This window comes from Lytechinus variegatus, chromosome 9 (genome assembly GCF_018143015.1).
Source record: "Lytechinus variegatus isolate NC3 chromosome 9, Lvar_3.0, whole genome shotgun sequence".
NCBI classification, from domain to species: Eukaryota; Metazoa; Echinodermata; class Echinoidea; order Temnopleuroida; family Toxopneustidae; genus Lytechinus; species Lytechinus variegatus.
This window is the reverse complement of record NC_054748.1, coordinates 28812788-28829222: the sequence shown is the minus strand read 5'-3', so window position 1 is coordinate 28829222 and position 16435 is coordinate 28812788. Positions and strand designations below refer to the sequence as shown.

General features: G+C 35.0%; 2 protein-coding genes across 2 annotated transcripts; both read left to right on the top strand.

Moving 5' to 3' along the window:
• The first annotated feature begins 4032 nt into the window (after positions 1–4032).
• On the top strand, positions 4033–5875 carry LOC121420982 (E3 ubiquitin-protein ligase TRIM8-like). Its single transcript, XM_041615549.1, has one exon. The coding sequence runs from the start codon at positions 4042–4044 to the stop codon at positions 5872–5874; it is 1833 nt and encodes a 610-aa protein (XP_041471483.1). The 5' UTR covers positions 4033–4041; the 3' UTR covers position 5875.
• Positions 5876–14852: 8977 nt separating this feature from the next.
• LOC121421929 (E3 ubiquitin-protein ligase TRIM33-like) lies at positions 14853–15607 on the top strand. The gene has a single exon (XM_041616728.1). The coding sequence runs from the start codon at positions 14861–14863 to the stop codon at positions 15605–15607; it is 747 nt and encodes a 248-aa protein (XP_041472662.1). The 5' UTR covers positions 14853–14860.
• Positions 15608–16435: the final 828 nt, after the last annotated feature.

Sequence of the window (16435 nt, the reverse complement as noted above, 5' to 3'; positions counted from 1 at the left end):
TTACTTGATTACCCTTATGTTTAAGTTTCATGAACTAGGTCCATAGACTTTCTATGTTCTGACGACATTTCAAAAACTTATCCTTTGTTAAGATTTCGATATGTATTCCCCAAACAAGAGTTAATTGGCCGTAAATGACCATTGACCTTAGTCATGCGACCTGAAACTAAGGCAAGATGTAAGTAATGCTTGATTAATTTTATGTCCCAGTTTCATGAACTATCTTCGTATACTTTCTAAGTTATAATGACATTGACATTGCTTGGTGTATATGATATCAATGTTGACGACGCTGCCATCGCCGCCACTGTCGGAAAAGCGGCGCCTATAGTTTCCCTCTGCAATGCAGGCGAGACAATAACTTCAGTGACAACGAAATATATGTATTGCACCTGTATTTTAATTACCACTAACCATAGGATAGCTGTATTTTTAATGTTTTCAGGCACACTCGATATAAACTAACAGAAAAAAAATGAAAATCCATAATTAATTGTTCGAAATAGACATGAAATGAATTACTCCGAAAATTTGGTTTGCCCAATCGATCGTGGGCCCGGCAGCCGCTGAGCAGGGCCAGATCGACGAGGCTCTGTCCCTTTAATCGTTGAACGTCAAACAGGGTAGCAGCAACTCCCATCTTTTAACGTCTTTTGGTCTGACGCGGCCGGGGTTTGAACCCCCGACCTCCCGGTTGTGAGACGGACGATCTACCAACTGAGCCAACACACTGGTCATAAGAATATATACTTTATATATTGCATATAGATGTTAATTAGAGCATTGGGCCAGTAATTCTAATTAAGGCATTGACATTGGTTAAAATGGAAAGTTACTGTCATAAATGAATTCATCAACATAGAAAACATTAGAAGACCTGTATTATATGTTTTCAGGCCGATGTAGACAGTACTTTGACACAGAAATCTATTTATTGCAAATATATATTAATTAGCGCATTATGCTTAATAAGCTAATTATAACAATAACATTGTTTAAAGGAAAAGATAATGTCACAAAAGAATTCCTCATCGAAAACTATAGGATAGCTGTATTATTCATGTTTTCGGGAATTCTCACTCAGTATAAAATGACAGAGGAATATATATATATATATTGCACATATATGTTAATTAGTGCATTATGCTAATTATACTAATTACGACAATAACATTGGTAAAGAGGGAAAAAAATAATGTCTGAAATTAATTCCTCGTCGTAGAAAACCATGGGATTGATGTGTTATTCATGTATTCGGGCATTTTTTTTTTATATAAAATGACAAATGAATATATATGTATTAAACATATATGTTAATTAGCGCATTATGCTAATTATGCTAATTACGACAATTACATTGGCAAAAGGGAAAAAAATAATGTCAGAAATTAATTCCTCGTCATAGAAAACCATGGGATAGCTGTTTTATTTATGTATTTGGCATTTTCGATATAAAATGACAAAGGAATGTACATGTATATATTGCACATATATGGTAATTAGCGCATTGTGCTAATTAAGCTAATTACGACAATTGCATTGGTAAGAAGGGAAAAATTATGTCATAAATGAATTCCTCGCCATAGAAAACAAGCATAGGGTAGCTGTATTGATCATGTTTTCATACATTCTCGATATGAAATGACAAAGAAATATCTATTTATATAAGTATTACACAATCATGTGTAAGTGTTCATTAGTGCATTATGCAAATTATATTAATTACAGCAGTTACATTGGTTAAAATTGAAAAATAATGTCATAAATGAATTCCTCGCTATAGAAAACCCTAAGAAAGATGCATTATCTACAATATCGGGCATATTTTGGATAGACATCCACAAATACGTATATATTACACTTATACCAATTAGCTCATTATGCTAATTAAGCTGATTACCATACTTGCATGACTTAGATATTTAAATTGCTGCTATAAATCGATTCCTCGTCACAGGACCTCTTAGTAAAATGACATTATTATATGTTTTTTAATCCTTCTGGTTTAAGAGAAGTAGCATATTACATATCGTAATATGCTAATTAGATGATTATGCTAATTAGGCTAATTTAAAAAAAATGCTCAAGGTTGCAAAGGTGGCAACCAAGCTGAATTTACTTCAATACCCATCTACAACGCAAATCAACAAAAAAACCTTGTACAACTTTTCCAGGTATGAAAAATATCTACTGGACTATTCTCCCTACAATAGCTATGTCATCTGCATGCGTATGCAGCCTGGCGTATTCTGGACGATCTAGAAGATGTCTTTGCTAATGCATATACCATTTGGTTTGTTGACCATTTTGGACTCTAACATTTTATGTCTATTGTACCTTTACATTTAATTGGATTCTCACTATAAGCTACAAGTTTTACTGGTGTTTGTTTCACTGATTCCCACTTTGAACTTTATATTGCCTTGGCAGCACGTACTGTGGTAGTGTAAAGTCAACTTTTTGGTAGAGCTTTGTGTGACCGAATCTGTGGGCATATTATGATAATGTTAGCTAATGCTACTGTACTGTACCTTCTTTAATTTACAACTGTGTGTGGCCCATTTGGATGGACTGCCTTTAGATTGATAATGATCATGATCTGTGGTAGTATCATGTGCTGTGTCCATTTCGCTGATCGATTAGTTCTTTTGACCTTTCGATTTTGATTTTGATTTATTTTCTTTTGCTTAACGATCATCAGATACCATGTCAGATCTTCGGTCATCTGAACTATGATTTGGTTTTCGAGTATGATCACATTCTGTACACTACCGTGTGTTAGTCATACCAACAAAATCGATGCGAGAGGTTGATCAAAGCTATTGTATTATTTGAATGACACACCATTAATCACTTTGCAATCGTTTTCATGGGTGTGACTGCTACACTGAGGTTGCTTTTTGGCCTCACCTAAGCGCAAAATCGGTTAATACATTTCGCATGTTTTCCTTCTATCTAAGCAAATGGAGATACGTATGCTGGCACGAAGCCTGCCGATATTCTCGTTGATATATACTCTTTTATATCGAATGTTGACATTGTGGATCTATTACTGCTATTCATAATAAATCTGATCAATAACAGTGCATGTGCGATTATTTTTACCCCCAAAGTACAAATTTTGGTCAAAAGTCTTACTTCATTAAAAAAGTTTATCACCTGACTTTGAATCGAAGAATAAAGGGATTGTAGTAAATTTCTACTAACAAAATAATAGATAATTTCGCATTATTCAAGGCCTACTTCCATTTTCTGGGTTGAAAATGTGACAATATATCTTAGTACATCCAAGTCTTCGATATGCAGTAAAAAAGCTAAATTTCTGAAAATTGAATTTCTAAGTTTGAGACATTATAAGTTAGTAAAGAAAACTGATGTCAATTTGGATTTTCGTCCACTTAATAATTGAATGTATATTGGACAAATTCTTCTAAAAGTTTCAAGGCAATAACTGTATTGTCCTCAGATTTATGGTAAATCATGTATTTCGCAAATTTTCATTTTTGGTAAAAACTCTAAAATGCACTTTTCTTATTAAAATCTCAGTCGGATTACCTTTTCATCACCTATGAATAGTATCAACTTGTAGAAAGTTCATTTCTCTTTTATATGACACTTGTTTTGTGGCAAATGAATGTTTGTGTCGGATTTTATGTATGAAAATCCGAATTCCATGAATATGACGGCCATCTTGGATTTGAACCCCATGGGATAATATTTCGTTTTGGGGAACATCAAAATTCATTGACTAGACATCATAAGGATTACAAAAATGTAGGTTAAAAATATATCAATGGGGTGCATGGGAATCCTATCTCCCTACCAGATTAAAGCTCCTTTTCCCATTCCTCTTTCTCCTGTCCCCCTCATTTTATCATTCCCAATTTCCCCTTGCTCCTCACCCACTTTCCTATTCCAAACCCCAGGTGATTCTTTTATTGCTCAGTGATGTAAGTCAAATGACAGATTCTATGGTCCATACATGTATGTTATTTTTCATTGTGTTTTGTAATTATTTTTCAGTCTCATAAAAATCTAACCATGGCTGAAGCATTAAAGACTGTCATCTCCCAGAGTACAGAATGTTCTGTGTGTCTTTCTACCTTCACCGATCCCAAGATCCTGTCTTGTTCTCACACTTTTTGCAAGACTTGCTTGGCCAACCTCTTAGAGTGCCGCGGTAACTCCCAGATCCGATGTCCTGTCTGCAGAGCTGTCACGCAGGTCCCACACCAAGATGTCGGTAAACTACAGGTAAATCTTGCCTTGAAGAGTCTGATAGATGACATGAAGGGCCATCCTCAGATTTGCACAAATTGTCAATCCGATGACAAGCCCCATGCTGATGTCTACTGCCAAGACTGTGGCAAGTATCTCTGCACCTTTTGTCTTAATAAGCACTCTCAATGGGAAGGCTTCATCGATCATAAAGTCATTAACATGAGTGAGATCTCATCAGGCAAGGTGTCTGTACGTAGATACCGGAAATGCAGGAAACACCCGAAAGAAGATGAGGATTACTTCTGTTCCACTTGCAGGAGATTCACATGCTTCAGATGTGGTATGATGGAACATAAAGACAACGGACACCAGGTTGTCGAGGGAGCTGTTTATGAGGACAAACACATGAAGAGTATCAAAGACCTTAAATCTAAGGTGGACAAGAAAAGATCGTGCTTTCAAAAGTACATTGATATTATAGATGAACAGACCAAGAGTGTTGACAATGCCAAGAAACAATGTACAAGTGACATCAACAAAGCATATGATGAGTCAGTCCGGCAGTTGACAGAGAAGAGAGAAAGCCTACTAAGAGAAGTCGAACAAACGACTGGAGGGGTAAAAAAAGAACTGGCAAGCATGAAGACCACGGCTCAGAAGCATTTCAATCAGTTGACGACCATTGCTGAAATGGTAACCAAGAGAACGAAGATACCGTTAGATATGGATACTTTGGCTGCACACGACACTCTGTGTGAAGAATTATCAAAGTTCTTTGATCAAAAGGATCCTGACTATGCGCAGCTGAGGAAATTAAGAAAGAAGAGGCTAAGTGTCAATTTTGAGAGAAACGTTGGAAAAGATGAGCTAGGCCTTGGTCATGTTGGTAAGATTGTTAATGTAAAGAGCGTTGCCTTGCCTACTTGTCATGCTACTACCTTGACAACCATGGTTAGTACTCCAGACGGTAGGATGGCAGTAGGATGTAGTACAGGTGGCATCATTATCTTCTCTGCTGATGGTAAGCTTCAGAAATCAGTTCTGACGGATGTTCACGTTCGTGGATTAGGGTTCCTCTCTAATGGTCGATTTGTTGTGATTGATTCTTCAAACGAGATCACATTATACACACCAGAGTACACAAAATTGAATGTAATGTTTGTGACTCGAAGTAGAAATGTAGGTGGGTCATCTGATCTCACTGTTGATGGTGATGATCAGATCTATGTGAGCTACTGGAAAGCCAAAAAGATTTTGGTATTTTCAACAGCAGGTGGGCAAGCAGTCAGGGAGATACCATGCAACTGGTATGAACCTCGGCAAATCACTAGTTACCATGGTTCTCTGATCACTAAATCAGATGATACTATCAGATTGATAGACAAAGAGGGTGCTATACAACATGAATTAAAGAAACCGGGAAGTCTCCTTTACGCTGCTGTATCTCAATGGAATACAATCCTGATAGCCAAGGTGAAGTATGATAAAGGTTTGGTGAGCATTGACGAGTATACAAATGAACTAAGGCACATCCGAAACCTTGTTAATGATTACAAGATTGAGAAGCCTGATAGAAATTGGTATTACCTCCAGCAGTACCGATCAGGAGAGATCGCTTTCTGCACCCCGGATAGACTCTATATATTCCGATAAATATAATGGATGGGGGGGGGGGGGGGGGGATGATACCCACTGAGTTGCCATTTTGTGCTAAAGTTAGCAGCTATTATTTAGAAATACAAGAAACGGTTGCTGGATAATTCCTTTCTCGTTTCTCACCCATAAAAAGCATTTCGCTCCTTACATCTTTTTATTTCCATCTTTGCATGTATCAAGCATCATCGTTATTATGTGTATCCTATTTTGGGAAAATTCTCCTACTTGACTATCAGACATAATGTTATTAGATATTTCATGAGAAATCAAATGATTCTCAATCCATATAAATGTGTAGAATATTTGACTAGTAATAATCATGGTGGTAGTGTGTTATTAAAAAATGTATATTATGCTATACTGTTTGTGCGCGTATACTTGTATTCTTATGCATAGATTGGAATATATCGTTATTCTATGCTATTATTCTAACCAGACATGATTATAATGTGTAAATACATATATTATCTTCATCTGATACGGAAATGTTCTGATCTACTAACATTCCTCGATGATTTTAGAAGTAGTTCAATATGAAAATGCAATTATCTGGATTAACTCGAATGTGTAACGCTAAAAAAATATTGCATTTCACAAAATGGCACGAAATATGCATAAAAGGTCAACGTCAACAGATTTCAATTTTTTTTCAGCTTTGCTATTATCAAGCATTATCTTCATCATGTTTATCCTATGTGGGGGGGGGGGTTCTAGTTCTTGTATTTTAGACATAATGTTATTAGATATTTTATAAGAAATCAAATGATTCTCCATTCATAAACATGTCTATAATATTTGACTAGTATTTACCATGGTGGCGGTAAGATGTTTACCATTGATATAAAAGAGCGTATATAACTGTTTATCTATGTATACCTGTATTCTTTATCATAAAGAATAATTATCATAATCCTTACAATGTATTTGTATTCTGGTAGACATACGTACATGTGTAGGCTTATTGTGTACAAATAGTTTTCACAGTATTTGATGCGGAAATGGTTTGAATTACACTACTACTTTTTTAAGTATATAGTTCAATGCAATGATAATGCAATTATATGGAATAACTCGATTATGAAATAAAAAAATAAATTTATTGTATTTAAAGTGAGCAGCTATTATATAGAACTACAAGAAATAGTTGTTGAGTCATTTCTTTCTCGTTTCTCACCCATAAAAAGCATTTCGCTGCTTCTGCGTACATCTTTATATTTTCAATTTTGCATCTAACAAGCATTATCTTTCTCATGTTTATCCTGTGTGGGGAAATTCTAGTACTTGCATATCAGGCATAATGTTGTTCCTGACAAACCAAATGACTTTCTATTCATATACACGGCTGTATATAATATTTGAATAGTAACGCTATATACGGGGTTGTGAGGTCTTTATCATTGATATCAAAAGAGTGTATATTATGCTAAACTGTTTATGCGAGCGTATTTTTATGCTTAAACTGGAATATATCGTGATTCGATACTATGAATCTATCTAGACATGATTATAATGTGTAAATAAATAAATATTACCTTCATGGAAATGGTCCGATCAACACTCTTTAATTCTTTGCGAAGTACTTCAATTTCAAAATGCTATTATATTGAACAACTTGAATGTGAAACACTAAAAGAAAAATATTGCCGGCATTTCAGAAAATGGCACAAAATGCATAAAAAAGCAACGTCAATGGACCTTAATTTTTATTTTGAGATTTGCTATTATCAAGCATCATCTTCATGATGTTTATTCTATGTTGGGAAATTTCTAGTTCTTGTATTTCAGGCATAATGTTATAAGACATTTTATGAGAAATCAAGCGATTCTCCATTCATGTACATGTAATATTATATTTGACTAGTAATGACCATGGTGGCGGTAAGATGTTTGCAATTGATATAAAAAGTGTATATAAGTGTCTATCTATGTATAACTCTAATCTTTGCAGAAATAGAAATAATAATTATCATAATCCTTACAATGTATTTTGTTTTTCTGGTAGAAGTACATACATGTATGTGTATAGGCCTAGTGTTTACAAATGAATTTACCTGAATTTGATGCAGAAATGGTTTGAACTACACTACTACTTTTCAAAGTATATAGTTCAATTTGATAATGCAATTATTTGGAACAAGTTGATTTTGAAACGCAAAAATAACGTTATTGTATTTCAGACAATGGCACGAAAGTTGTACACTAATAGTATAGGCGTAATGAGTTAAGGGTGTCAATATGGTCCATTCACACAAGTCTGATTTTTTTATAGGTACACCGTTATTATTATTAATATTTATTGCTTTGTATATATTTCAATTTTGTAAAGATTAACGAAATTAAACGAAACGAAAATGAATTGATGTTGACATAATATTCAGAACGTTATATGTATGTAATAATGCAATATACAATTTCTGCATTGGATTTTCCCTTTTGAAGAGGATTCAAATCGATAGAAGATCACGACAGATATGATTGCTAAAACCACGGGAAAAAATCAAACTGTAAAACATTATTTGTTTTATTGTCTACATGTAAACTTATTTTAGCAGAAATTCTCTTTCATTAAGAATCAAGGAGTATAACCTAAATATCCAGGTTGAAGAGAAAACGATTTTAATTGGTCTTACCATTGAGCAGGAAGATATGGTCCAACGAACGTAGAGGGCAGCAACACCGCCGAGGGTTGCTACCCACTACGTTCGTCGATATGATCCTTGAATGCAATGTTTGATCCTCGCACAAATATGATCAAGAATAATGATATATAAATCTAGGAATAATAACATATAACTTATTAATAATCCTGCTCACATGAGCTCTACAAAACAAGCTTACCCGTAGAATCAGTTCATTAAAAAATTAATCAATTATGTTTTTTGATTACAAGAATTTAAAATAGATTCGATCATCATTTTGATCATTCCAAACCCGTTTGTATGATACTCTTGAATATATAATTTTTCGAAATTTGTTTTACATTTTATTTCTTCTTAAGGTGTACGAACCCCCAAATTATATTGTGAATTTTTGAAAATAAATAGAGGAAATGAAATTTGGAAAAGAGTAATAATATAATATCTTAATTAAAGAAAGCTTAATATGTATTGTAAAACACTAACAATTTAGATTCATATTTTATTTAATTTGGTCGTTTATAATTATGTATGTTTCTATTGAATTTTGTTTTTCCGATTTTAATGAAATAGATACCTTAGATTAGACCATAACAAATTATTCTTATACACCCAATTAATCAATAAAGTGTTTTTTGAAAAATAATCGGTTCGCCAGTATTGTAGTATTGAATCGTTGAGAAAGAGAGAGAGAGAGAAGGAAAGAACGAATAAAGAAAGAAAGGTAGGGAAGGAGGAAGGAAGGAAGGAAGGAAGAAAGGGAAAAAGAAAGATAGAAAGTAAGTAAGGAAGGAAGGGAGGAAGGAAGGAAAGAAAAAAAGAAAGAAAGGAAGAAAGAAGGAAATAAAAAAGGAATGACGGAAATAAGGAAAGAAAAAAGAAAAAATAAAGACGGAAAGACATAAGAAAAAGAAAGAACGGAAAAAAGAAAGAAGGAAACAATGGAGCAAGAAAAGAAACAAATTGATAGAGAAAGGAAGCAGGAAACGCTTTCTGGTACGTTGATAATCTATTGAAAATGCCTGTCAAATTACAATGAACAGACTAGAGGTCATTGTTGAAAGTTAGTGGACCGTGACAGTAGGCCTACATCGTCTTAAGACTCGGAACGGACGAAATATAACTGCCTATAGAGTCTAGGACGACACTGCTGATTTGAATCACCGATTTTCGACAAAGGGTGTTTTGTTATGAAGAGCTATGGTCAAAAGATCATCTGTGTTGTAGAAAGTGGCTGCGTGGTTCATCTCTCTCTCTCTTTAGTTTCTGTTCTTGCTTATTTCTCACTAATTTTCTCCTTTTCTACTTAACCCTAAAAAGAGTGGGGGGGGGGGGGCTGATTCTGCCCCCTCGACATTTTTCGCGGTAAATCTGTAACGCGACTGAAAAGCTGGCGCCGCGCAAAGCCGTTCCATGACTTTTTGTTCAAGTCTTGGGCAACTTACTGATCAAAATAAATTAATTTCATTTTGTTTATGATCAGAATACGGTCACGGACAATTTTCATTGTAAAAAACAATAGAAAACAAAAAGTCGAAAAACAAACAAATACATAAGAAATAGTTAAGAAAAGGATTGTGATATTGTTCCCTCTTTAGTACATTTGATCAGAATCCTACAAAGAGTTTGTCAATTAAAAAATGCAGTTTAGGCATAAATTAGTATAATTAATGAATTATGACATTTCTCGGAAAATTTGGTCCTACAGTGTTGGAGATAATGGTATGGGTAACGAACGTGACAATTTTCGTCTTGATCGCGCGGTCGACGGCCGATATCATGGGGGGGGGGGGCTGAATCAGCCCCCCGTCTTCATAGACATCAAAATAGCCCATTCTACCTTTCTGTTTTACTTCTTCCCTCTTCAGTTCTCTCTTTGTTAGTTACTGCAAAATGAACCTAGATCAGAAATCAATCCCATTTTTAACAGTCTTGGATTAAGAAATAAAGATTAAACATATTGAAAAAAATACACAAAAGCGGAAAGATGAAATCATCAGCTTTCTCATTGCATAAGACGACTTGCATAAATAAACATGTTTTACCAAAATACAAAATTTCATGTGTCATCATGTTGTATTTCCTCTTACGCTTTTGAGGAGATTTCCATTATGTTCTTTGTCTTAATATCCCTTATTTTGTTCCAATCGTCGTATTTCAATTCTGAAGTATCACCCCCTTTCAGAAATTTGAAATATGTTTGTCATCAGTTAGTCAGGGGCGGATCCAAGGGGAAGGGGCCCGTCCAGCCCCAGCCCCTATTTGGGGGCAACCTACAGAAAAGGTATTCTTTCGAACTAGTCAAAGAGTGAAACGCTGAAAAACAGAAAGAAAAGTAAGAAGGAGGTTGCATACCCATGTTTGATTTACGGCCTGGTAACGACCGGTCCGACCCTAAAGGCCTACTCGCAGTGGCACCGCGTCCGTTGGTTCACATGAACGCAAACCACGCTACCGCACCTGAGAGGTTTTAGCTGATATACAAACAAAACATACCCATAACCATTGGATAGCACAGAACAAGCCGAGATGTGAACCATGGAATTGAGATATTTCTACAGTAGATTTGTAGATTTTATTCAATCTGAAATGATAAAACAAAACAGCATATTTTGAGTCATCTCATCCTGAATTAAAACATGCACTTAAAAACGAATATTTTGTGTAACCTGGTCTTGATGCATTTTCATTTGTCCATCAAAGTATTACTAAATATTCTGACCAAGATTGACTTTCATTGTTTATAGTAAAAGCATGGATTAAGACTAATATAAACCAACTGAAAGTCTGAATGTAGCAGACAATATTATTTTCTATCAAAATCACTCCTCATACAAAAGGCAGAAAAAAATCATTGCCCAATTTTGGCAGGGCGCCATCAACGCATAGTTGAGTCCAACTATGCCGAAACAAATCCCCAATAGCTTTTAAAACTGTTTTTTTCTAAATTAAATGTACATGCAATTATTCATGAACCAAAACTAGTTTTGTCAGAAACTAATTCTATTCTTTTTTTAAATACACTTCATGAGTTCACCAAACGTTTATGTATCAGACTCATGACCATGTTTTTGTATCCTTTTGTATATATCTATATAAATTTATGTAATTTCACCTCACAATGAGCAATTTGTCTTAAGCATAGATATGTTTTAAAATACATCCAAACTTTGTAATATGAAATTAAACCCACATATTTTGTCTCTTTATTCTCACTAAAAAAAGTCTTATATTTTCATGCTCTTGCTAAGATTATAAATCCAAACAGAACTAAACTTCCTGGAAATGTTCATATATTCACATTCTCCAACATCACAAATTGCTCCAAAAAAACTAAACAAAGCTTTCAACTGAAGCTTTTCATTAATTAAATATTCAGATTTTAGATATCTTGCATCTTTTACTTTATAACACAAATTTCAGTTATGTGCATTTAAGACAACTGTGAATGGATTTAACACTAGCATTTCAAGCCAAAATTTGTCTACTAACTTCAACCTCTTTTCACGTGTACATTTATAATGAATTTTTACTTCTGTTTTTCGTCAATAACTCTTTTTGACTTTCTTGACATAATTATATAATCAACACATTATCTCCCTATTATCTGATTAATCTACGAAACTTACTTCTATGACGGGACACAAATGAACATTGCTGAATTTTTTGACATAAAGGTGACGAACTTTAACTCATTAACGTGAAAAATCTGACGCTGAAGATAGCGCACTGCTGTAAATTGACGTGTTGACAATTTTGCTATGGTATCTTTGAGATAGATAATTAAAACAAACGTTATAACAAATATGCCGTTTAATCCAAAACAAATCAATTTTTTCCAAAGTTTAATCTTCTCTCCAATTTAGTGTCTCTGAAGAATTAAATTTTCTCATATATTCAGGTTCTTACCAAAACAACCATTATACTAAAAGCGTATATTTTAGAATCAATGACATTATATATGACATGACTATATTGGATTTATTACATTGGAATATTTCATTTGTTGACAGCATGCATTAATGTAAATAAGAAGATTGGTAAGTCACCCCTACTCTACCACATCTACATTGATTAGTGCGTACCACGATCTTACTTTTCTATTTCAGTCATCAAGCTCCCAGCGTCAACTTTAGGTCATCAAAACGCCTATTTACTTAAGAAGTCGATAATTTTTCACATAGAACGCTGAAATCGAATACGATGAGGGGTTTGATTTTACAAAATATTCTTGGGGAGGGAACCCAGATACCCCGGGCATGGCGTACTTTTGATGCGTGTTACGCCCCCCCCCCCCCAATTTAAAAATTTCCCGGTATTCGCTCCTGTTAATATCATCTTGAAAAGACGAGATGTCAAATCATCATTTGCCTCCTGCCAAATAAGATCAATTTCTGCTTTTACATTTCTCTTTTATTTTCTCTTCTTTTCTTCTCCTTTCTTATATTTACTCCTCCATGTTTTGCCTATTGTTTTCCTCTTGTCTCTTTTTATCTCTCACTTTCCCTTTTTTTTACTTTTACGATTTTCTTTCTTTGGTCTTTTGTTCCTTTCTCTTTCCGTTTTTTCTTATTTCATTTCTTCTTTTCCCACCCTCTTTTCTTTTTCAATGTCTACTTTGTTTCTTCCTTTTTAACCTTCTAATGGAGCCTGTTTTTATCTTCTTTCCATCTTCTCTTTATTATTCCTTTCTTTCTTCTTTCTTTCTTTCTTTCTTTCTTCCTTTCTTCGTTCCTTTCTTTTATTCTTTCCTTTTTCATTCATTCATTTCTTTCTTTCTTCCTTTCTTTCTACATTTCTTTCTTTCTCCCTTTATCTATCTATTCATTTTATTTATTCCTTCCTTTTCTTTTTATTATTTATCCCTTCCTTTCTCCTTATGTCCCTTTTCCCTCCCTACCATATATTTCATTATATCCTACTTTTTTTCCTACAATTTATTGATTTATTTGTTTATCTTCTTTCTCTTATTTTGTTTTCGTTCTTTTCTTTTTTTCTCTAAACAAGTCAATAATATACTACAAGCATTCCGATTATTTTCAATCAGGTAAAAAAAAACACGCCATCAAAGAACCGTTACGCTGAATTGAAGTACATGAATTAAGCATGATTAAAGCATGTCAAAGGTTATTGGGAATTCCAAATCACTAAAAAAAGTAGGATATTGAACTCGAATTCGTAAACAACTGTAAATTTGCACACGATTCAGTACGCAGTACGCACCACCATTGTGAATTGATGTAGCCAAAATATCTATACTGCTACTACCAGACCCTGTACAATATTATTACTTCGATCAAACTGAGAAACATCGTTTTGAATGGACATAAGCAGATTGAGGTAAGAATATCGAATAATCCATGTATTTTCCAAAGATATTCTGTATCTATTTTACACATTCAAATGCCATATACATCAGAAACGTGTCAAATTTGAAATCACACTCTGATTGATATGGCTTGTTTAATGATTGTATCTTCAATATTACTGCTTGTCATTTTTCTTTAATAATAACGCAATTATTACCAGAGAGAATTGTAACATCACTATTTATGAACAGACAGGAGGGAAAAATTAAATTTTATAAAAATCGTTGTTTAGGGATGATCAGACTTATTTTCCAACCCGGAAGTAATGGGGAAAATGAAAAGGTAAATTGTCGATTCGTCTACTGCCAACTCGTCTACTCACCACATAGTCTACCTTAATTAAGTTTGATGCCATTCCGTCAATCAACATTTCGTCTAACAACCGTTTGGTCCAATTATCGCTTCTTCTAATCACCAGTTCGTCTATTAGCATTTCGTCTCATAACCAGTTGGTCTAATATCCATTTCACTTTTACTCATTTTTTCCAATTAACACTAAGTCCAGTTAGACCAAATGGTGCACCTAATGGCTATTGGACGAACTGGTTATTAGATAAACTGGTGAATGAAAGAAATGGCAATTATACCGTGTTGATAGTGGACTAACTGATGATAGACCAAATGAAAGTAAACAATTGGACGAAAGGGCATTAGACTAATTGAAAATAAACCAATAAAATACATTCTTTTTAAAGCAATTTTATTCATATTTCTCTTCTTCTCTTTTCTTTCCTTTCCTTTTACCGTCCGAATTTATTCCTATCGTCCCAGGCTCCTTTTCCCATTCCCCTTTCTCCTCTCCCGCTCATTTTATCATTCCCAATTTCCCCTTGCTCCCCCTTTTCCTATTCCAAACCTCAGGTGATCCTTTTATTACTCAGTGATGTAAGTCAAATGACAGATTCTATGGTCCATGCATGTATATTATTTTTCATTGTGTTTTGTAAAAATTATTTTTCAGTCTTCTATAACCCAACCATGGCTGAAGCATTAAAGATTGTCACATCCCAAAGTACAGAGTGTCCAGTGTGTCTTTCTACATTCACCGATCCCAAGATCCTGTCTTGTTCCCATACGTTCTGCAATGCATGCCTGGACAACCTCTTAGAATGCCGCGGTAACTCCCAGATCCGGTGTCCTGTCTGCAGAGCTGTCACGCAGGTCCCACACCAAGATGTCGGCAAACTACAGGTAAATCTTGCTTTGAAAAGTCTGATAGATGATATGAAGGGCCAACCTCAGATTTGCACAAATTGCAAATCCGATGACAAGCCCCATGCTGATGTCTACTGCCAAGACTGCGGCAAGTATCTCTGCACATCTTGTCTTAATAAGCACTATCAGTTGGAAGGCTCCATCGGCCATGACGTCATTGCCATGAGCGAGATCTCATCAGGCAAGGTGCCTGTACGTAGATACCGCAAATGCAGTACACACAAGAAAAAAGATGAGGATTGCTTCTGTTCCACCTGCAGGAGATTCACATGCTTCAGATGTAATGTTATGGAACATACGAGAAAAGGACACACGGTCATCGAGAGAGCTGCTTATGAGGACAAACACATGAAGAACATCGGAGACCTGAAATCAAAGGTGGAGAAGAAAAGATCATGCTTTCAGAAGTACATTGATTTCATAGATGAAGAATGGAAGAATGCTGACATTGCTAAGAAACGATGTACCAAGGACATAAAAAAACATACGATGAAGCAGTCCGGCAGTTGACAGACAAGAGAGAAAGCCTACAGAGAGAAGTCAAGGAAACGACTGAAGGAGTGGAGAAAGAACTGGAAAGTATGAAGACCACGGCCCAGAAGCGCATCAATCAGTTGACGACCATTGCTGACATGGTAACGAAAAGAACGAAGATACCGTTAGATATGGATACTCTGGCTGCACACGACACTCTGTGTGAAGAGTTACGAGAGGTGTTGGATCAAGATGATCCTGACTACAAGCAGCCGAGAAAATCAAGCAAGAAGGGGAGAAGTGTATTTAAGAGAAACATTGGAAATAATGAGCTAGGCCTTGGTAAGATTGTTAATGGAGTTGGAAAATATGAGCTAGGCCTTGGTAAGATTATTCATGTAATGATAAAAATTATAGTTAGTTTTTGTTTAGTTGGTCTTGGTATGATTGTTAACGAAGGCCTAGATGAAAAGAACGTCGTTTTGCCTACTTATGATATTGCTCATATCAAGAATGTTCCTTTGCCAGCTAAGGATAGCATGAATATCATGGTTGGTACACCAGGCGGTATGATGGCAGTAGGATGTAGCCCAGGTGGCATATCCATCATCTCCTCTGATGGTAAACTTCAGCAGACAGTTCTGAAGGATGTTAACATTTTGGGGGTAGGGTTCCTCTCTGATGGTCGATGTGTTGTGATTGATACTTCAAACAACATCAGATTATACACACCAGAGTACACAAAGTTGAATCTAATGTTTAAGACTCTAAGTCGAGATGAAGGTGGGGTTCCTCAGCTCACTGTTGATGGTGATGATCTGATCTATGTGAGCTACTGGAAAGCCAAGAAGATCTTGGTATTTT

Excerpts from the sequence above, each read along its gene's own strand:
- LOC121421929 (XM_041616728.1), top strand. The coding sequence starts at position 14,861 with ATGGCTGAAGCATTAAAGATTGTCACATCCCAAAGTACAGAGTGTCCA.
- LOC121420982 (XM_041615549.1), top strand. The coding sequence starts at position 4,042 with ATGGCTGAAGCATTAAAGACTGTCATCTCCCAGAGTACAGAATGTTCT.